The sequence below is a fragment of the Paramormyrops kingsleyae genome, chromosome 1, assembly GCF_048594095.1.
Source record: "Paramormyrops kingsleyae isolate MSU_618 chromosome 1, PKINGS_0.4, whole genome shotgun sequence".
Classification (NCBI taxonomy): Eukaryota; Metazoa; Chordata; class Actinopteri; order Osteoglossiformes; family Mormyridae; genus Paramormyrops; species Paramormyrops kingsleyae.
In genome coordinates, this window is record NC_132797.1 from 74,261,062 (window position 1) to 74,284,499 (window position 23,438).

The window sequence follows — 23,438 nt, forward strand, 5'->3', positions numbered from 1 at the left end:
ATGGGAACGTCGTGGAAAAACTGGGTCTCCCAGGCGCACTGAAGGAACACCCTCATTATGCTGAGCGAAACCATCTCAGGAAGGCCGCCCCCCCAAGGGCTGGGGGGAGGGGGGCACATCTTGGGTGCCGGTGAAGCTTTTTATTTAAAAGTGTTTCTTCCCAGCTGGACTGTCCTGCGAGTGGGGGGAACAGAAGCGCCTTTCTGCGGCCTGGCTCAGAGTCCCCCCCCCAGATGCGGCAGGTATGGGAGGGGCCTCCCAGTGGAGCCACTTCCACAGGTGTTTCCTGCCCTGGGGGGGCACACATGACCAGGTCGCGCTCCGTTAGGGGCCCTTGTTCGCTCCCTCTTCAAAGCAGGTCCTTCATCGGTGCGTTGGAGAGTCCTTTCCTGGACCCCCCCTCCACTGCAACCTGTATGGCCTTCCCCTCCCCCCCCAGGATGTGCCACTCACCACCATGGTCCAGCTGGTCCGTAGTACCCAGTGAAGAGAGGCAGGCAGGACATCAGCAGAGGAACCCCCCAGGCCAGGACATGGTATGGTCTGAAAAAGAGTGTGTCCAAAGATAAGTGCGGGGGGGGGGGGGGGTCATGCCCTTTTGACCCACCTACTTTGATGTGCACCTGCTGTTACTGCTGACTGGTTAATTACACAGATGACCCTCCTGCTCTCTCCAAAACTCTCACTCTTACCCGTGACCAACCACCATCCCCCCCCCCCCCCGCTCCACCCCCTCCCGTGCCGGATGGAAAGCGGCTCCATGAAAACAAGCTGTGACAGAACTCCACCGGCACGTCCCCATCCCGTATTTTTATTCCAGACTTGACCTCCTGCCTTAGAAAGCTGCGCATGCAGCCTCCAGCCATTTGCCTGGAAAATAACGACTGTGTTTAGACAGAGGAAGTCCAGCAGGTATGACTGCCCAAAAGCCAGTCATTAAGGGCCCTGCACTTTGGGGGGGTGAGCAGCTGGAAAAGAGTGAGGAAGAAAGTAGGAGACAGAGACAGAGAGAGAGAGAGAGAGAGAGAGAGAGAAGGAAAGAGAGAAATGAGAAGACGAGGGGAAGAGGAGATAGTGACAGAGCAAGGGAGAGAGAGGGATAGACAGACAAACAAAAAGGTGGCAGTGAGTGTGAGAGGGACAGACAGTAAGAGAGGGGAACAGAGACTGAGAGAGAGGACAGAGACAGAGAGGGGACAGAGACAGAGAGGGGGATAGATACAGAGAGGAAAACAGGCAGTGAGAGAGGAGACAGACGAGAAGAGGGGGATAGGCAGTGAGAGAGGGGAACAGCGACTGAGAGAGAGGACAGAGACAGAGAGGGGACAGAGACAGAGAGGGGGATAGATACAGAGAGGAAAACATGCAGTGAGAGAGGAGACAGACGAGAAGAGGGGGACCGATACTAAGGGACAGGGACCAGCAGTGAGAGAGGGGGACAGAGAGTGAGGTGGGACAGTCACTGAGAGGCAGGGACTGACAGTGGGAGAGGGGGGCAGGTAATGGAAAAGAGGAACAGACAGAAAGAGAGGGGGACAGAGGAGGGCAGACAGTGAGAGACAGAGGGGATAAGCAGAGAGAGGGACAGAGAGTGGGGGAGACAGATGCTAAGAGATTGGGACTGACAGTGGGAGATGACAGGCAGTGATACAGGGGGACAGACAAAGAGAAGCGGACAAGTAGTGAGAGAGGGTGACAGACACTGAGAGACGGGGACTGAAATGGAGAGAGGGGTGAGACAGAGAGGGTGACAGACACTGAGAGACGGGGACTGAAATGGAGAGAGGGGTGAGACAGAGAGGGTGACAGACACTGAGAGACGGGGACATACACTGAGTGAGTGAGACAGGCAGTGAAAGAAGGGGCCAGAGACACTGAGAAGCGGGGACCAACACTGAGACACGGGGACCGACAGTGAGAGAGGGGGACAGGCAGTGAGATGGAGAGACAGTGAGAGAGGGGGTCAGGCAGTGAGATGGAGAGACAGTGAGAGAGGGGGACAGGCAGTGAGATAGAGAGACAGTGAGAGGGGGACAGGCAGTGAGATGGAGAGACAGTGAGAGAGGGGGACAGGCAGTGAGATGGAGAGACAGTGAGAGAGGGGGACAGGCAGTGAGATGGAGAGACAGTGAGAGAGGGGGACAGGCAGTGAGATGGAGAGACAGTGAGAGATAGAGGGGTACAGACCTGCTAAGCACTGGGCATTAATAAAGCAGGATGCCTAAGTGTGAATTTGACAGCGGCTTGGAAGCACCACGGCATGTCCGCATTCTCCCCTGCTCACTCTGGCCGGCGCAGCCACAGCATCCCAGCGGAAACAAGCTCCTGGCTGTGCGCTGTGTCTCCTAGCCGACGCCGGCGGTAACTGTGGAGAGCCGCCAGCCAGCAGGCAGGAAAGCGAACGAGCACAGCTGCTCTCACATGAAGTTAGGCCGCGGTAAAACACACACACACACATACACACACACACACACACATACACACACATACACACACACACATACACACACACACATACACACACACACATACACACACATACACACAGTCTTAGCAGCATAAACATATGAACATGCTGTGGAAGCCACACTCACAGACTAATACACAGACAGACAGACAGACAGAGCGAACACTGAGGCTTGCCTCCCTGCTCTGAACTGCAGTGAATCGCCGGTTTATGTCCTCAGTGGCAAAGGACCTTGGGGCTCAGACAGGAAGTGCAGAGAGACCTTCGTCCCAGAATCCTCTGTGGCAGCAGAGGACACTGGACTCTGGATGTCAGAACAGCCTTTCTTATCTAACAGCAAGCTAGACAGCCTCATATATAGCAGCAGAGTTCAGCAACCCAGCAGCCTGTGTTGTGGTCATTACCACTAGGACCACCAACAATCCACTTCCTTGATTTACTGGGGTACACAGGCCTTTCCTAAAGGTCCAACAGCTGGGCCTTCTGAAAATGAGTAGCGGCCCAGAACCTGCAGGTCAGCTGCTCCAGTGAGACACGCTTCCCCGCAGCCCGTACTGATGGCACGTTACCCGGCCAGACTCCTCGGCGATGGCGCGGACAGACAGAGTGGCGGTGAGGGACAGACACTGGCCTACGCCGGGCTTTCCGGAAGCTTCCTGACACCCTGCTGCGCGGAGCGTGTTCCGCCACGGTTGCCTCCGCGTCTGACTTTAAGTAGACAGCAATTAGGGCAGGATAATTCGCGGCATCTATTATATTCTGAGCAGAGACTTCGTGAGCTTGGTGGGGGGGGGGGGGGCGCTCGCTGTCAGCTGCGCCGTCATTTGAACGGGCTATTAGAGCAGGATTTAGTGAATTCATCGTGTGTGTGTGTGTGTGTGTGAGAGAGAGAGAGAGAGAGAGAGAAGCACGGGGCTCAGCCAGCGCTCATCAGGACGTGACGGTGCCCCCAGACGAGTCATCAGGCGCAAAGCGGGAAGCCGCAAACAGAGCGTGGCAACGTCCTGCCGCAGCCGGAGGGCCGGGCGCGATGCGATGATGGGGGTGGGGGGGGTCGGCTCGGACGCCGGGAGCCGGCATGGCACGGGATGGTGAACAGAGCGCGGAATCGGAAATGAAAGAGTGCAGTGTGAGTTCGGGGGGGGGTCACCTAACTAGCACGACTCTCTGGTTACCCCTCCCCCCACCACCCACCCCCACCCACGTATTCGGCCCAGCACCTGTCACCGAGGACGCAGGAAAAAAGGCGCTTCCCCCTCAGACCACAAGGAGGGGGGGAGGGGGGGTTGACGCAAGTCATATGTAATTAAAAAAAGAGAGAGAAAACAGCTATTTGTATCTAAGAGAAAACAATGATAAAAGATAACCTTTTCATCTGCCTCCCCCGCATTGATCCCGGCTCTTTCAGACTGCTGTTATCCCAAATAAAAGCTGCATCCCAGAGCGAAAGAATCCCTGCATTTTTCAGCGTCTCTCTCTGCCCGGGAGGATCGAGACGCCAGGCGTTCCCGGAAATGCCGACGGTCCCCGGGAAGCCGGGAGTCTGCCACCCCACGCGTTGTCAAGCCGTCGCCGTCCGCTAGAGTGATCCGTCATCCCAACATCTCACAGGGCCACGGTGGAATCGGGTGCGGGGAAGCGCCTGACGGGGTTCATTTCGGGTCAGTTCTATGTTCAGGGACGTTAAACGCAGCGTGTGATCTCCGTCCACAGGCCGAGGTGGCCCTGGGAGGGGGGGTGGGGGCTGTTAAGAGAGCTGGAGTGGGCGGTCTGTACAGATGAAGGAAAAAAATACTCAGTGACATCCTGACGAAGTGCAGATTCAGCCGGACGAGGTGTCCGGGGGGGGAGGCCAAAAGGACACGGCCGGATCCCAAGGCAGGAAACTGTGTTCACACTTTTACATGGGGGGGGGGGGGGCGGGGGGGGCAGCGCAGAGGCATACAATGTGATAAAATCTGGCCCTCGCACATGCAGCATCTCTTTAACACGTCTGTGATGGGACAGCAGGATAAATGGACGAGACGCGCATACGCACGCACACACACACACACACACACACACACGCACGGCCGGGTCGTCCTCGAACCCGCAGCCGCTGAGGCGTGTGGCCACACGACTGCCGGCCAGCCCACCCGCCGAGCTGCCCATCCTTACGGGGGTAACAGGCGACTGCGCAACGGCTTCACTGCACGCGCTGAGTGGGAGCGGAAGGCTGTCAGGAAATCGATGCTCCCCAGGGGAGATGAGGGGGTGCGGAGTGGAGAGCAGGCTTAATGAGCCTCAGACAGACACGCACACTCACACACACACACACACACTCACACTCACACACACTCTCCCTCTCCCCCACAATCTTTCCCTGTCACACACACCAACATGACGCAAACCCCGGCTGTCCAAATGAGTGCTGGGTGATGGGAAGGGGGGGAGACAGGAAGGACATCTGGGCCTGGGGGGGACGGGGGGCTGCATGGGAACAGTTTGCAGCCCATGACACGCACTCACAGGGCGCCAACCGAGTGCCCTGCAGCCTATTGGGTCCTCTGGGCCGGAGCTGGAACCCCCCCCCCCACTCAGGCTCCTTGCCGAGCCGTTACTCAGTGGTGACATCATTACTTTTTAATTAACATCCTCACATTAACGGGATTTTCGCTCTCGGATTTATGGCGCTGCCGCATGCTGACGCCGATGGGGAAAAACAGGGCTGATGTCGCCGGCGTCCAGCCAGGCACTGCCAACGCTGCCCAGGACAAGGAGGACCCCCCCGGGCGGGAACACACAGCGTCGCCGCCCCCTTGCTGGCATGAACACAGCGGGAGCGTCGCCCCTCTGAAGCATGCCACCCAGCCAACCTCTCCCGCCACCGAGAGCCGGCCCCCGATTCTCAGCCGTTGGTATGGCAACACCTATTGTTGATTCCCGTCCCTGACCGAGGCCGTCAGGGGCGGGAATCAACCGGGGCGAGCAGAGAGGCTCGCTGAGCAGGACGCGTTTAAGACCTGAACCCCCGCAGACGGCGTGACAGTGAGTGTGAGCCTACAGGAACGGGTCGAATTTAGACCACTGGGGCACTTCTGAACTCCCTAAGTGCATCTTTGTGATTTGTCTACCTTTCGCAGTGTGAAAACACGGGCTGGGTGGGTGGAGCCAAGGAGCGCCGGCCTTGCGTGTGTGCGTGTAAACAGGCCTCGCAGTCTTCACTGGGGGGGCGTAGACACACTCAGAATTAATAACAAGGGAGGAATTTAAGTACTTAAACACCCCGGAATCAAACACTTTCCAAGTTATTCCTGGCATGCAGGTTTTATATTCAGTCCCATCTTTAACCCCGTCCCCCCCACTGACCACCTGGGGGGGGGGCAGCTAGGTTCGCTCTGTAAACAGACGTACATCTTGGGTAAACAGAAACACGTCGCGGGTAAACAGTAATACATCAGCGAACCCACCCCATCGCTGAGCGCCCCCACATCCCTCCACGTGTCTGCTGCTGTCAGAGGCGTGAGCCCCGAAGACACGAAAAGCTCCGGGGGGGGTGAGGCATACAGGCGCACACGCACATGGAGCACCCCAGAGGCGTCACACCGCGTGATTTAACAAATAGGACGCTGCGAGGGAAGTGGAAAGCAGCAGATTTGTCTGGGAAGGAGAGTCGGAGCGTGCAGGAATCCCACTGGCACAGCGAGAAGCCTGTGGGCCTCAGGCACAACGTGAGAGCGGTCCGGCCCACATGTGCCGCTGCTTCAGGCACAGACCAGTGGAGGCGCCGTAAGCGCGTCTGTGTGTGCGGGTGCACATATTTGTGCGTGTCCCCAAAAGCAATCGGCAGAGCGACACAGGTCTCCACAGAGCATGGGACTGGCATCCCAGCATGCCTTGCGGTATCCATGTCCTGGCATCCCAGCATGCCTTGCGGTATCCATGTCCCGCCAACTGTCTTCTCTGGGAATTTCAGTTCATTTGGGAAGTCTGAGTGCTCTTAGGCTAGGTGGAGCCATGGCGCGGTCCGGGCGCAAATGTTCCTCACGAAGGTGAAACGTGCGTCATGGCTACTGTGAAGTCCTCAGATGACCGAAAGCGACGAAGAAGCGGAAGAAGCCTTTCCCACTCGCGACGGCGTCGGAGGCTGTTTTTCACTGCATGCACGGCCTCGACAGCGGCCACTCACGCACTTCCTGTTGTCATCCTTTGGTGGGGGGGGGGGAATGTTTCCAGCTGAGGGCCGACAGACTGCTAACAGCGCGCCGCAGAGGCGCTCGGAAAAGCTGCCAAGAGTGTCACGCCTGCGCTGCCTTCGCGGTCGTTACTGCCTGCAGACACCAGCGCAGCACAGACACACACACTCGCATTTAAACTCAGGCATAAACACAGACACCTGCGCAGCACAGACACACGCACACACACTCGCATTTAAACTCAGGCATAAACACAGACACCAGCGCAGCACAGACACACACACTCGCATTTAAACTCAGGCATAAACACAGACACCAGCGCAGCAGAGACACACGCACACACACACACACACACTCGCATTTAAACTCAGGCATAAACACAGACACCTGCGCAGCACAGACACACGCACACACACTCGCATTTAAACTCAGGCATAAACACAGACACCTGCGCAGCACAGACACACACACACACACTCACATTTAAACTCAGGCATAAACACAGACACCAGCGCAGCACACACACACACACACACACACACACTCGCATTTAAACTCAGGCATAAACACAGACACCTGCGCAGCACAGACACACGCACACACTCGCATTTAAACTCAGGCATAAACACAGACACCAGCGCAGCACAGACACACGCACACACTCGCATTTAAACTCAGGCATAAACACAGACGCACGTACCATAAACAGGCACACATGCAACCCGCCTCAGTAGCCGCGGCCGAGCTAGACACCCCCCATCATGTGCCCCCACACATCATTTTAAAAGATTAAAATCCCCCCGGACCTCCACTTCCAAGAACGCTAAACGATTACAGGGCCTTAAAAGTGGAAAGTGCCGAATCAGCAAAGAGGTCACCGCCAAGGAGAGCAGAGGGGCGGGGTTGAGTGGTAGTGGGCGGGGCTGAGCTGGAGTGGGCGGGGTTGAGCTGGAGTGGGTGGGGCAGGGGTGGGATGGAGCAGGAGGGTACACTGCCTTTCACCCCGCCTCCTTTCTGTTTCTGTTCGCTAACATCGTCTCACTTCTTCATTGAGGTGTCAGTCGGGTTTTAATTAAAATCTCTTCCCTCTCCACCCCCAGTAATCTATGAAGCACTGGGTCCCAGCGCTGCGGCATCCGTTTTTCCTGCAGACGCTGGCACCACCCCCATCTGTGGCCAGCCACGCTTTGCAGGAGGTAGGGAGTCCCCCCCATGCGCTGTGGTTCCTCTCTTGTCATGAGACCCCCCCCCCCACAACCCACGAAGGACAGACCCGTTTACAGGGCATCATGATCTCAGGCAGTGCACATTCCCCTGAGTGTGCGCCTCTGTGTCTGTATCAGCGTCACCTGCCAGTATCTGTCTGCTTCTGTCAGAATCACAGGGTGTGACTCTGTTTTGGTATCAGAGTGTGTGCCTGTGTATCTGTGTCCGTACTGCAGTGCGCCTGTGTGTCTGTGTCAGTATTGCAGTGTGTGCCTGTGTGACTGTTTCAGTATCAGAGTGTGTGCCTGTGTATCTGTGTCTGTATTGCAGTCTGTGTCTATATATGTGTCAGTGTGTGTTTTTGTGTGCTTGTGTTAGTATTGCAGTGTGTCTATGACAGTACCTCAGTGTGTGCCCTGGGGGAGGGGGGCACTGACCAGCCCAGTCAGGCCCCCAGGGTAAACCATGGCCTAGGACCAGCGCTGTCCGTCCGTTTACAGCCTGGCTCTCGTCCTTCTGGCGCTCCGCCTCGCCTTCCCCCCTCATCCCCCCCCTGCCCCCCCCGACAAGCGGCTCCAGGGCCCCTATTAGGCGGCGTGTTGGCCGCCATCCAGCCGAACACAAAGCTCCAGTGAAACGGGCATTCTGCGTGAAGGGGCACAGCACTGCCTGCCTGGCACCTGTGGGCATCGGCTGCCTTGGCGAGTGTACGACCACGTGTGCATGACCATGTGTGCATGATCGTGTGCATCTGCGTGTGAGCTCACGTGCATGTGCACAAGTGTGTGCAAGACCTTGCCCAGTGGCCAAAAAGCCGGCCAAGCACACACAGTAACGAGTGGATTCGGGACGGAAAACTCTCCGAGAGGAGCATTATGGACAACCTCCCCCCCCACCTCCCCCCCCCCAAATGGATCCACAACCTTGTGGAACACCCTATCAGCTTGTCAACAACACATCAGCCTGAGAAAGACAGCAAGGTAGGGAGGAGGAGAGAGGGAGAGAGAGGGAGAAAGAGAGGGAGAAAGAGAGAGAGGGAGACAGGCATGAGCTGGACAGAAGGCACCCCTCCCCCTCCTGTGGGGCCCTGGGCCGCTGAGTCAGGCCTGCAGAGGGCTCCTGATGACTGGGCATTAACCCCCCACCCCTGTAGTCACCTCCACCCCCCCCTCGCAGAGCCAATTAAGCTGGAGATCATTAACTCATTAGAGAGCAGCAGGGATCTGCTCCCTGCCAGCGCACTCGCTAATGGGGAGGAAATCACTGCACAACCTGGGCCTGGAGGAGGGCAATCAGCACTGCGCATGCAGCACTGCGCATGCAGCTCAGCGCCGGGGCAGAGGGGGCTGTTTACTCACAGAGCGGCGGCGGTGGGGGGGGGGGGCGGAGGGAAGAACTGAGCAGGACCGTGCCAGAACTGGGCCCCACTTGCTGAGGCGCGTCACTCAGGAAAACATGACTGGCTGGGAATAACGGGAATCACGCTGGGGGGGGACATGGGTCCACGGGCGGGGGCCGACTGTCAAGGCAAATCGGCCGGCTTCCTCCCGCTAATCAGACCCCCCGCTGCCCGGGGGGCCCACCACTGTGGGGGTACCAGCAGCCGGGCTTGAAGGACGGCATCCGCATGGTGGGGGGTGGTAACGGGGCCCGACTCCTGCTGCGAGGAGAAAACACAGCCCACACGCTTGGCGCTGACTCATCCCGGGAATCGGCGAGTGCCGGCGGGAATGCTCCGCTTCTGCCTTTGGGATCACCGTGGCGGGCGGGTGGCGCGGCGACAAACAATAGGACCCCTCCCCCCACACACGGTGTCACGGCTGGCTATCGGGGGATCAGACGGCGCCGGGGGAGCTGACTGGGGGCGGGTGGAGAGAGCGGCGGGGGGGGGGGGGGGGGGGGGTATGGGGGGAACAGCAGGATGGATGTTGTGAGGCTGTCGGCGCAGCGGCGGCGGGCTGAGCCTCATCGCGAAGCTCGACAGCCGCGTCAAACGGGGGAGACGGCGCGTGACAGGCGGAGCCCTGTGCGTTAGCTGTGCGCTTTCATGGCTCTGTGCTCCGTGGGCGGCCTGCCGGATCATCCGGCACAGCGCCGGGAAACGGGGCGGGGGAGGAAGAGGCGGCTCTGGGAACAGGCTGCGGCTCTGAGGCAGGAGGGGGCTGGGCTCCACACACACACATGCACACGCTTACACAGAACAGCAGGGGGCGCTCACATCGTGTACTGCTCCGTCCGCATCTCCTTCACAAGGTTGACGTAGAGGTTGACGGTGATGAGACAGACCCAGGCCAGGGCGCACCAGTCTGCAGGGAGGAGAAGAAACAACAAAGGCCTCCTGTTACGTGCAGGCCCGGGGGGGGTCCCGAGGGGGGGGGGGGCACAGGCCCGCCGGTCACTGCGACTCCCCGTCTTTAATCGCATTCAGCTCATTTCCATGCATGGGGCTGCACTGTGGCAGCAGTTGCATCATTTTGCAGGATGTTTGCAGAGAGACCAGGGGGGGGGGGGTGAGCGGAGGTGGGAGGGGGTAAAAAGCCTTTGAAGCTCCTAACATCCTCGGTGTGTACGCGGCCTGAACCCACGGAAAGGACAAGCTGGGCCGGCGTCGTTTCCTCTTATTATGGGATTGTTGTGAAGGTGCTTCCTGGTGCCGGGCTTGGGGGGGAAGAACAGAGTTGGTGGGGGGGGGGGGGGTAATCTGATCGCGCTCCAAGGCTACCCACTGAATAATTCAGCTAATGGCTGATTGGTTTCAAGGATAACGGCCGTGCAATCACTCAATACACTGAGGATGGGGGGGGGGGGGGCTGCGGTTACTGCCGGGAAGGAAGGAGCGTGGCAGCAGCCGGGGGGGCGGGGGGGCACTGACGCACATTACTTTTCTCCAGCTTGTACGAAATGCGCTCTGTGGAAGGTCTCTGGGATCATTTGTGCCAATCCCCCCCCACACCCTGCCCCTCCCCTTGATAGACTCTGCATGACCCGAATGACCTCAGTCCAGGATGACAACATACATTTACTGCGTGCAGAAAAGAGTCATCTTGAGGTGAAGGTGAAATGAAGAAAAGAAAGAAAAAAAAAAAACACAAGAGATCGATCCCAAATTGCAAAACCAGTGCATCCGTAAAAATCACACTCATAAGTCTGAGAGCGCCGCCCTAGTGGGCGGTCAAAAAACGGCCAGCGGAAAAGCACTGCTCAGAGACGTTGGCGACGCTCCGAGCTGCGGGCGGCCCAGAAACAGGCTGTGCTGCAAAAACAAAGGCGGGAGAAAACATCTGCTGGGGAGGAGGAGCGCCTGGGGAGAGGGCCTCCCGCCACCTCCGGAACGCCTCGCAAAGACAGCGCGTTTTGTTCCAACACACTTGCTAACAATTTAATGAGGCCTGAGAGAGACTTGGCAGAAGCCGAAACCTGGGGCTGACGAGCCAATCAGACGCAAGCACCCAGACCGCCGGGTAATTTATCCGCGGAGGTCCGGCGCCTCCCCTTGGAAACCGGGAAGATGTCACGCAGACCCACTCCTCCTATGGCGACATGCTCACTGGTGGATTCAATCCAGCCCCTCCAATGGAGACGCCGATTCCAGCAGCACTTATGAAGTTAATCTTGCACTGTGTGTAGCGTCTTGACCCGGGGCTGGCTTTGGTGACCTCACATACATCAGCCATGGACCATAACAAGTCAACCAGATCTGGTCCTCAAGGGCTTCAACTCAACCCAACCTCAGCTCATAAATGCTTTAATAACAGCTTCATTTCCCGCCTTCCTGACCAAGACCAGCAGCTGCAAGATGGATGGATGGACCACGAGTAGGTAGGAACTCTTGCCCTTCAGGATTAGAATCAGTCAGGGCCTCTGGACCAGGACCGACATTAGACAGAACCAGACTTTCGGCACCGAGGACCCGTGGGCTGGACTGCAGCAGTGAGGACACAACAGTGTCAACAAGCAGAGAACGGGTCAAGTTTCTGTGAAAAGAGTGGGGGGGGGGGGCGTGTGATTTCACATCCAGCATGAGAGCACCCCCTCCACCTCTCTCGCATCCCCCGACCCCCACCCCCCCCACACGTCTGTCTCTCCTGCACGCTCCTCTGTCTCGCACATCTACTTCACAAGTTGAATGGGCTGAAGGCTGTGCTTTTGGAGAGCAGTTTATAGGTTTAGACGAGTTCAAAGACCGTCTGGCGAAGCCGGCGTCCGCGCCACACGAAGGTGAGGGGGCCGAAGTCGGGGGGACGTCCTGAGCATCGCCGCTCCACATTGAGGTTAATAAAAGCCCAAACCGGCACATCTGTTACGGCGCCAGGCTCCAATGGCCGCAGTCCAGCCATTCGCTGCAAAAACAAAGGACTTTTCCTTTGTAAAATGTGTCGTTAAATGACAGCAGAGGCTGCCGTGAATCACAGAGTGCGCAGAGCGCCACTTCCGATAAACGGCTGCATGCGGCACGTCGGAATCGGCCATAAGGCCGCCAGGCCACGCTGATGGATGTGACAGGCGCAGGAAGTGATGCGTGAACGATAATAACTGGAAAATGACAGAGGGGCGGACAGGGTGGGCCTTCTCCAGGTTGGCACGGGCAGACATGGGGGTCAGTGGCATTTACGGAAATCACGCAGGACATGCCAGTGCATGAGCAGGCAGGATCTCTACGCCCAGATCGCGTGCGTTGCTGTCCGAGGGGGGCCCCCTATAGGTGGGTAAGATGCTCACAGCGCCGAAAGGGGAAATTCCTCTATTCAAGTCCAGACGTGGGAGCTGCTTCGCTCTCTGCTACAAAGCTTTGAAAAGCTGCCAGGCTGCCCATGAGTCACCAAGTAGGGGGGTGGGGGGGGGCAGAGGAGGCCCGGCCATCTATCACTGCCGAGCAGAGCAGGCGCAGCGCTGCCAGAGCCGTCAACCAGAACAAGGGACGCTCTCACACTGCTGCCCCCAGGCCGGCCAAGGACAGACAGGCCCGCGCGGAGCCGTGCAGAGGACAGCCACGCTCTGTCACCATGGCCGCCGCCCCGCAGGCATCCGCCAACCCGGCACCGACGCCAAACAGCGGGCCGGGCCAAGGGGCCGGGAAGCGGTGCCCCGCCAACGACACGATCCGCGCAAACGAGCCCCCCTTACCCGGACGCTGTGCCGTGAGCCAGAACCGCGACCGCAGACGACAAACGCCAGCGGACTCCCTGGACGGAGACTGCGGAGAGGCCAGCGGAGCCAGAGCGAGTGAACAGCTGCGCGCCTGACCCGAAATCCGATCCTCCCCATTCATCAGAGCCATTACTGTCTCCGCCGTGGCACCGCGCTTCCCCCCTCCAAGAAACGGGACGTCGCGCTGGCGCACACGTGCCGCATTATTCAGCGGCGCCACACGGAAGCCCGAGAATCGGGCACGTGTCACATTTATGCAGCTTTAGCAGACACGTTCAGACAGACGGGCCGTCGCACCCGGGGGAAGGGGGGTGGGGGGGGCTCAGCTTCCCGGTGAGTCATTTCTGACGGGCGCGATCCAGCACTTCCCAGAAAAATAACCTGCAATTTTCACCTCCCGCCCAGGATATCAGGCTGAAAGAACACGTCGACGGCCAGGGCTGGGGAAGTTCACACCTCAATGTGGTCCCAAGCAAACACACACGCGCGGACGCAGGCGTGCACACACATGGATGGACACACACACGTGGACACACACACACAAGCAGACACACACACACGGACGGACACACACGGACGGACAGACGGACACACACACACGGACGGACGGACGGACACACACACGCGCACACACACACACAAACACACACGCGGACACGGACGGACAGAGACACACACACACACGTTGGCATTTCCCAATGGGGACCTTCCATTCATTTCTATGGCCATAACCCTAATCCCAATCATGACACCCTTAACCCCCACCCAGCCCTAACCTTACCCAAAAATAACCAATCAAAATACAGGACTTTTGGCATTTTTACTTTTTTGATTGCATTCACAGATTTTAATAAAGTTGAGGTTACCCCAATGGGGACCTGAAAAATGTCCCTAAAAGTAAGGAAGTTTCAGGTTTTACCACACTAACCACAAATGTGTTCTATGAAGACCCCCCCCCCCCACACACACACACACACACACACACACACACAGTAATGTATTCACGCAGCCTTCAGCATTTCGGGTCTTGTTTGTGAACGAATGTGATGCTCCCGGCGAAACTGGATCCCTAATGTCTTCGGCTACGTTCTGGCTCTGTGCTCCCCCAGGCCAGTTAGCGGGCGGTGGGGAGGGGGTGCCAAGCACGGACGGCGGCGGCTCTGCTTGGCTCGAGCGGCGGAGCACTGCAAAGCGGATGACACGCCCCCAGGGGCCTCGCCACGCGGCGGCCAAATGCGAGCGTGGGCAGAAGGGCGAGCGCTGGACCGCTTTAATTAATTACGGACCTGCGGAAAACATGGCTTGGGGGGGGTTATGCAGGCGGCAGACGGCGCCATGGCAGAAGACAAGGGGCTGCGCAGACGGCGAGGAGCGGCACACGGGCCGAGCTTAAGGCGGGGGGGGTGGAAGAGACAAAAGCCCAGTAAGCGTATGACTGATAATAAAACCTAGAGCGGCATTAAAATCACACGCCGGCAGAGCCCAGCCCGGGGGCAGCGTTGCCAGGGCAACGCTAAGAGGCGAGTCCCCACCCTTAACCTCGACTGGCCGGCCCAGATCTGCCAGGGCTCCTCGATCTTCGCGGACCGGATGAATTCACAGGATGGCGCCGGCCCACGTGATGGAAGACGGATCCAGGTCTCTGTGACCGAGACGGAATTAAAAGGTGCCGGGAAACGCATGATTAACCGGAATAACAATGTCGTTTAAAAAGGCAGGAATCGGCCACAGCAAAGCTGGGACCCGGTGCGCCTCGCCAGGGCCAACCGGCAGCGCGATGTCGTCTCATAAACGGCGCGGGGGGCATCGCCGGAGGCCCCAGGCTCCGCGGGGCAGGCGGCCCCTGCTGAAGGGGGCTCTTTGTTTGAGGCTTAGCAGGGATTTCCAGAAGCAGCGGATCATCATAAATAAATGACTTCACTGTGTGTGGAGGTGGAGCTTCTCCGGGGAGAGCGGGGGCGCACGTGTGTGTGTGTGTGTGTGTGTGTGTGGTAATGCTATCTCACAGGCTTCTCTGTGGACAGGCCCACCGCAGGGGCCCCACAGCGCCGAGGTGACGGGCCGATAAATCATCCGGCCACAGATTATGTGACGTTTGCGAGCCAATAAACCGCTCTTATCGACGGCGCAGCGGCGGCACGCTAACAGCCGCCCGCTGGCCCACCAGCCCGCCCTGTAGGAGGCTGCCAGGAAGCCCATCTGCCGGGCCGCGGCTCGCAGGAGCCGCATGACAGCACAGCAGCAGCCGGACCAGGCAGGAGCGCGGGGCGTCGGAATCTCACCGAGCCGCCCCCAAGGAAACAAAATCGCTCTTTGTTCCTTCTTTGTTTTGTGTGTTTGTGTGTTTCTCCGCCTCAGAGAGAAAGAGCTGAATAGCGGAAATTATACTTGTGGCTCTGTGGCCCGGCATCGATATCCAGCTGGGGGGGCAGGTTGGGGGGGGGGGAGGGGGGAATTAAGGAAGAAAATTTGACACAGTGACCCTGGGGGCAGCACTGATTTCATGCTCACTGTGCCAGCTTGGTCCCATCGACTGCATACACACATGTGTGTGTGTGTGCAGGTGGGTTACATATATATTACATTGTGGGGACTAAATGTGATAAAAGCCTGTTATTTTGACATTCTGGGGACAATTTTATAATTCTCCACAAAGGGAAACTTAATTTTATAAAAATCTGTGACTGCAATCAAAAAACTAAATAAGCCAAAATTTCGTTTGGTTCCGTATGGTTAAGGTTAGGGCTGGGTGGGGGTTAAGGTTGTCATGTTGGGATTAGGGTTATGCCCATAGAAATTAATGGACGGTCCCCATAAAGATATGGGTACAGTCTGTTGTGACAATGCTTGTGCGTGTGTGCGCGTGTGTTTCCGTGTGTGTGTATGTGTGTGTGTGTGTGTGTGTTTCTGTGAACCAGTACATGATTCTGCCAAAACCTCTCAGACATAAACATTGAGTATAACATGGCTGAATGGAAGCCTCTGCTACCCCAGGGCTGGGGGGCACATTCCAGGCCCTTCTCTCTGCCTGACGTGGCTGGTTTTAATTCTAACGTGTCTAAATGTGCTTTTCCCAGAAAGTCACGTAGCAGCCCACGTCAGGGAGCCTGGGGAGGGACCACGTGGGGGGTGGGGAAAGGAGCAATAGGCAATCCATCTTCGGTTTGAATGATTCAGGAAACCTGCAGACAGCCGGCAGGAGGAGGCGAGTACGCAGCCTCCCTTAGCTCCGGCAGGAGGAGGTGAAACACCCGCGCAAAACTGGGACCATTGATCCCGAATGTGGCACAGCATTGGCTCTGTCCCCGAATCGGCGGCCCTGGGCTGCCATCACAGGGAGGGACAGGCCGAAACCGGACACTTACCGAGCCTTACTGACCCCCCCCCAATGCTGCTCCCCCCCATCTCCCACCACCTTATATGGGGGACACGTCCACCCAAACTGACTGAGTAACAATGTCCTGGTCTGCACAGTCTCTCAGACCCCGCCCCAGCCCCCCCACCCCACACCCTACCTCTGAGGCAGTTTTATGCTTCATATACACAAACAACAGCTTCTAATTCTGGACGTCTTGCTCTCGATACAGCAGGTCCTGTGACATCGACCTCAGCAGGGAAAGTACCACACTGCCAGCAGCTCCGCGGGCCCCCACCTGCCACGCTGAACCTACCCCCCCCCCCACACATACACACCCCCAGGGCCAAGATCCACGGCTGACATCTCCTATCTTCGGATGTAAAGATGCTGACCTCAGGATGAACTCCCACCCCACACACTGTTTATTATAGTGGGGGGGGGGGGGGCAGTGTCCTAACAGCGGAAATATGCCCCCCCCCCCATTAAGCAGCACTGAAGGCACCATGCTCCTCAGCACATTACACGCTTAATTATGTTCTAATTACACTTTGCAATTTAATTGCTGCAACTCACCGAAGTAGGTAAGCCACCAGGCCTGGAAGGTGCACAGGGCTCCCTCGGGGTGGTCTTCACCCTGCACGGCGTAAGGGAGGGTGGGGGGTTAGCCGGTCGCCGCGGACACTGTGGCCACGGCAACGCCACGGCAGCATGACTCACCATGACGTAGGCCACGCTGTCAAAGAAGGCAGCCACTGTCAGGCTCACGATCATCTTCTGTGGGTGAGAACAGAGCAGCGTCAGCTTACGTTAGGTGCCCGTGTCACATCCTGTCAGACCTCCCCCCCCCCAGCCCTGCACACGACTGGACAGTTAGGGATATGGGGGCGGGGTGGGGGAGCTGAGGTGTGCGTTAGGAAGATGAGTGACAGGGGCAGGAAAAGGCCTGAACACATGGTCCCCTCAGAGGTCCCAGCCATGGCCGTCCGGCCACCATGCCCCATGCCCACGTCCCATCTGCCCCTCCCTGGTAGTTTGTCCTGCCACCCTGTACACAAAAGATCCCCCTTCATCTTTTAAAGATACGGGCCGTTCTCTGGCATGCTCTACTTCACCAGTGCGAAAGTCGCCGTCACCTTGACGAGCATTAAGCTGACGTGCGGCGCCTCCGATGATACTGTTTCATACTGAATTCTGGAACAGTGTCAGCTTCTGCACCCCCCCCCCATTTTAAGCACCCCCTGGACACAGACACACCACCGGGAAGCACCTGATCTCCCTTCCGCTTCCAGCTACAGCCTTCCTCCTTCAAGGTGGAACTAAGCGCGAATCCAGATCGCTCAGTGCCTCCCCCCCATCCCCACCCCACCCCCCCTCTCGTGCTAATCCACCGCGCCTGCCTCCGGGAACCGCGCCGGCGCGAGCTGGCAGCTGGTCCGCCCCGAATGCTCGGGCTCCGTCGGAAGGGAGCAGTAATGACTCACTAAACTCCCGCCGTCCGCTGCCAGCAAACAGGAACGTTTAAACGTCTGCACCGCCAGTAAACAAACACGCCCGCCAGCTCCTCTGCTTCCCCCCCCCCAGCCCCCCCCCAGCCCCCCCCCAGCCCAGCCGCACAAGCTCTCCACGGTTCGCTGAGGACACCAGGTGGGCCACTTACCCACGGCGAAGATCGCCACAGATCAATCGTGTGACAGGACTCCGAGGCAGCAAATCTTATTACGCAGGCGGGGGCCGGGGGCGGGGGTCTTTCAGGCCCCGTCCGTTTATTTATTTATTTCCCGGACCTCGCTTTGTTCTGTTTGTTTTCTTTAAATCAATTTTATTGTGCCCCCCCTCCCCTTTCTTTCGGTGTCTTTTCAGAGAACAAATGACCGGAGCTGTTTGAATGGCTGTCCCGGGGGGGTCGTTCATTTCAGCCGTCTTTTCTGCCAGACGGCTTCCTGAAGCCCTGCAAACCGCTTTCCGGACAGAGGCCTGGGCGGCCAGGTCGGGTCTGCGATTAACTGCGGCGTCGCCCATGAGACCGGGGGGGGGGGGGGGTTGCCTGCAGGGGGGCGGGTTCTGTGTGAGGATTCCACGGTGAGGTCCCTGGGCCTCTTCGTTAAGATTCATACATAATTAATGGAAATATTCGGTGAGTCCAAGAACAAAAACAGGCTTCCTAATGGGAGAGATTAGACGGGTGCCATTAGACGGGTGCCATTCCTGTTTCATTTACATCGAGCTGCTAAAGTGAAGATTACAGCCAGAATTCTCAGCGTTGGATATTTTCCTGGAGCGATTCACGCTAAATAGCCAGTAACCAAGTCAATGTCCTTAACCTCTGCATTACCCTGCTGGCTTCCTGAAAAACCACCCACAAAAACACAAAGTTTGCCATTTAATGTCCTTTAATAATTAGACAGGATTGAGCTCTGACCAATAGAGTACTGATGTCTGATGAGGAATTCATAATACACACAAACACTCACACAGACACACAAACACACACACTCTCTACTGTTCATCATTTTATAAATATCCCGGCTGCATTTAGTTCCATCTTTTCTTATCTAAACTGCCTGGATACAGCTTTGCTCTGGCCATCACAGTTTCGGTCTGTGATTGGCTGGGAGGCGGGGCCAACCAAAGGTCACCAGGTCTGCACACCCACAGAGAGACAGGGGCCTCGACCCAGCACCCCCTCCCAGCCAGGGCTGGTCCCACGCGGCCTGTTTGGAAAGACAATACGGCTTATCTGTGTTTTTGCGTCTGTACAGATGGCTAATCTTCCAACGGCCCTCCTTCCCCCCATTGTCTCGCTGCATCACGCGCAAAAATTTATGCAGGAACGAGGAGGAAATTATTCTCCAAATAAACCGTTTCATTTCCAAACAGGATATTGAGCCTCAATGACATCTAGACCACAAACACCATCTCTCACAGGACGACACAAGGTTTATTTTTCATAACCACGGCAACATCGAATCATTGCTAGAGCGACGCATCAGGTATCTTTCCCTGAAAACGTCTCATCAATCCAGCGGAAATTCCCCCGGACTGTGAGGACAAATAACAGGTGGTACGAGGCCTGTGAAGTGAAGGCCTCGCGAGAGGGGGGAGGGCCAGGGCAGGGGGGGCTGCTGTGCGCTTCGTGTTGTCGTTAAGGTCCAGCAAACCACCCACCTCGCTCTGGGCTGTTTCCGATCACCGGCCCGTTTTCCTCCGCGTGACACCGCCGACTTACAGCTGCTTTTCGGAAAAATGTGACAGAACCGTCGGACGGACGGCTTTGGTGCCCGCACTCAGATTTCCCTGGCACGTTCCCCGCGGCTGCGGCATAACCTGTTAACAGATGTTTGATCTGAAGCGGGAGTCTGACATTCTCACAGCGCCATCTGCCTCGCCGCGCTTCGTCCGCGTACCGCACACAGCTGGGAGGAAACTGAAAAAGGTTTGTGGCTGAGAAATTCTCGAATCCCATGTAAAATTTTAAATGGCATCTTAAGGATAATAAAAACCTGTTTGTAGGGGAGCATCTGAAACTGTGACAAAGTGTGTGTGTGCTGTAAATGGAAATCCAGCAGGATAGTTTATTAGGCAGCAAGTTGTAAAAATATCGCCTTAACTTTTGAATTTTAAACCAACAATTATAACTACCATCGGCGGAGCTCTGCCAACCTTGTACTATGCGTCTCTCTCTCTCTCTCTCACTCTCGCCCTCTCTCCCTCCCTCTCTGTTCCTCGATCAAGCCCTCCCTCCCCACCCCCACCCCCTCTCAGCAGTGCCTGTCACTTAGCAACTCCCCCCCAATCAGCCGGGGGACAAAAGCGGCTGAGGGACGAGGCCAGACAATCAGTTCCGTCTGTCCCGGACCACGCTGCGGCACTCCACTCGTGTGCCTTTGTTCCCCGTGCTCTGGGCTCGACTCGTCCGCCTGGGGCTTCCACATTAACCCTGCGGGTCCCGGAGGAAATTCACAGTCTGCCGCTCAGCTTTATTTGGCATCTCCCCTCCTGCCCTGCTTTTCCCACCAGGATATTTGCTTTGAATTTCGTTAAGGATTTTCCGATTCAGCGTCAGGCTTTGTGTGCCTGTGAGAAACGGCGCAGGAAAGCAGACAGCACTGACAAACACACTAAACACACAGACTGTATCAGAGGCACACGCAAAAAGCACACGGACTACATGGGAGTCACATGCTAAAAATACGCAAGACTGCTTTTGAGTCCCACTAAAAACACACAGACTGCATGGAAGTCACACGCTAAAAGCACACAGACTGCATGGAAGTCACACGCTAAAAACATGCATACTGCATGGAAGCCACACACTAGAAACACACAGACTGCATGGAAGTCACACGCTAAAAACACGCATACTGCATGGAAGCCACACACTAGAAACACACAGACTGCATGGAAGTCACACGCTAAAAACACACAGACTGCATGGAAGTCACACACTAAAAACACACAGACTGCATGGAAGTCACACACTAAAAACACACAGACTGCATGGAAGTCACACACTAAAAACACACAGACTGCATGGAAGTCACACGCTAAAAACACACAGACTGCATGGAAGTCACACACTAGAAACACACAGACTGCATGGAAGTCACACACTAAAAACACACAGACTGCATGGAAGTCACACACTAAAAACACACAGACTGCATGGAAGTCACATGCTAAAAACACCCAGACTGCAAAGGACTAACATGTTAAAAACATGCATCAGACTGCATCAGAGACGCTGTATGGAAGACTCATGCACGAGCTAAAAACACACAGATTATACCACACAGTTCTTCCTAACACTGCCACAGTCCCTAACACAGCCCCCCCCCCCCACGGTACACTCTCGCCCCCTCTGCACGCACTGCTGTGGGCACTGGATCCGCCTGGTATGCCAAGGGCAGTGCGACGGAGGATCAGCACCCCACACCCTCATTAACTGTGCGTGAGAGCTCTGTGCTGACATGCGGACGACACAGGCAATTAGCGGGAGGCTTTTCGGTTCCAAACTTCAAACCCATCCCTTTAGCGGCTTTCATGCCGACACGCCACACGCAGGGGGGGCCAACAGCCTCCGGAAGGGCTATTAAACGCTTTTCGGCATTTTTGATAATCTGACTACTTTCAAAATAAAGTGTGCGTGGGCGACGTCCCCCCCCGTGAGCCGGGTTACACAAAAACGTGCACGAGGACCCTTGGGGGGGGAGGGGGCTGGCAGCCACCAGGCACGCTTACATGCGGGCTGTAAACAGGCTGGCTACCTGTCGACATCTCGACATAAACAACGCTGCCTCGGGTCACAACGTCAGATGAGTGGGGTTTTGCATATCGATTCCCCCCCCTGTGATGGTTCATCACTGCTGCTTTGTTTTCATGTGCCCCACCATAACCTCTGCGTCGTCTTTTGCGAGGCGGGGGCTCGCGCAGAGTACCAGGGCGTCTCCCACGAACACCGTGGCATTAGGGGGGAGGAGGGGGGGCTGGAGATAGCAGTGGAGCGAGGAGCTTTTAAATGGCCGCCCATCAGAATCCACTTATTATTCAACATCAGGCAACGACGCATCATTAAACTTTAATCAGGGCACTTTTGTTGATTCCCCCTTCTCTGCGCCCCCCCCCCCCCCCCCCCCCAGGGCACATTTAAAGTCTGGCACCCACTCAATCACTCAGCCACCGATTTCCTCTCTCACGCCGCCCCCCCACTCTGTGGCACGAGCTGTCATTCAGGACACCGGCAAGGGCCAGCGGCGGCTGCGTACTTGTCAGGCATCAGACGGCGCGGGACTGTTTCCCAACCTACGGGGCGTCCGGATCCCAGACTGCCGCCCCCCCCGGGCTCGCACACGCGCGCCGCCGGGCACGGGCCCTCCACGGCGCCATCAAAGCGCAGCCGCCACCGCCGGCGCAGCAGCGTGTCTGTCGGCCCCTGTGTGCCGCGGAATGCCAAATGAGCGCGCGGCAGGCCTGTTAGCGCCGAGCTGTGGGCAGCGGTAGCTGAGGGAAACGCCGGCCAAACCAGCCTATTATTTTCCATCGAGTCTCAGCCAGCCTGCAGGTTGTCGGAGCCCCCCCCCCCCCCCCGAACCTCTCTTTCTTCCTCTATATCTGACTGGGCCAGGAGCCGTCTCTCTCTCTCTCTCTCTCTCTCTCTCTCTCTCTCGCTCGGTCTTCCTCTCCATCTGAGTGGGCCTTGTTCATTAGCATATAAAAATGCTGATTAAAAAGCAGCGGAGAGTTCCGGAACCTGTGCCAGGATAAGCGGCCGATATTATTTGCTGTGTGTCTGAAAAGACACCCTCTTTCCTATTTAAAAAAAAAAAAAGTGTGTGTGTGTGAGTGTGCGGGGGGGGGGGGGGGGGGATGGGGGGGCGGGGGGGTGTTGTTAAGCCAATTTACACCCGTATGCACGGTGAGATAAGATGCTCAATTTTAGCATGCAGCTTGGCCAGGGGCCTCTTCAAAAACGTACAGTCTGTAAATAGATTAGGCTTCCTGTTGCAATATTTACCGTCATGTTTATTTAATGGGATTTCAGCGAGACAAAGATCGCAGGACTTCTGCTTTCCCAGCTGGGAGCTCCCCCTGCCCCTCCCAACACCCCACCCTCCCCGCAGGTGACGTTTCGGAGAGGAGGACGTCCCACGACACAGAGGACAAAATCACAGGGGAGTGGGCCGGACTGAAGCGGCGTTTATCGCGCGGCAGGGATCCATCAGTCAGGCAGGAGCCGGGTTCCTGGGTCGGATTAGCCGCTCTTCGCTCTTCATGGGAGCTCAAGCCGGAGTGCTGCCGTCCGCCGCCTTTCAGACCGACAGCGCTAAGTAAGCGTGAATGAGACGGCAGGCTGGGGGCGTCCCCAGGGGTGGAGGGGGCCGTGTGCGGGGGGGGGGGGGCGGTCAGGCCAGAGCGTGGCCCGGCTGTGCAGGATTAAAGAGCAAAGCGCCGCGCGGGGGGGGCTCTGAACCGTGGGATTGAAACAGCGAGAGCAGCTCTCCAAGGCCTCGGCCCTGGGCACACAGAGGCAGAGCGGAAAGGCAGAGCGGAAAGGCAGAGCAGGCGGTGAAACACACACTCACTCACA

The 23,438-nt window shown here is 57.2% G+C and overlaps 1 protein-coding gene across 1 annotated transcript in view; it reads right to left on the reverse strand.

The window, feature by feature from the left end:
• LOC111838154 (uncharacterized) overlaps positions 1-23,438 on the reverse strand; it is a 76,466-nt gene that overhangs the window by 45,285 nt on the left and 7,743 nt on the right. Inside the window, exons 4-7 of the mRNA XM_072698922.1 lie at positions 17,072-17,128; positions 16,928-16,988; positions 10,067-10,154; positions 454-543 (exon numbers count right to left, since the gene is read on the reverse strand). Of these exons, the coding sequence (XP_072555023.1) occupies positions 454-543; positions 10,067-10,154; positions 16,928-16,988; positions 17,072-17,128 (296 nt within the window). The remainder of the gene's footprint in view (positions 1-453; positions 544-10,066; positions 10,155-16,927; positions 16,989-17,071; positions 17,129-23,438) is intronic.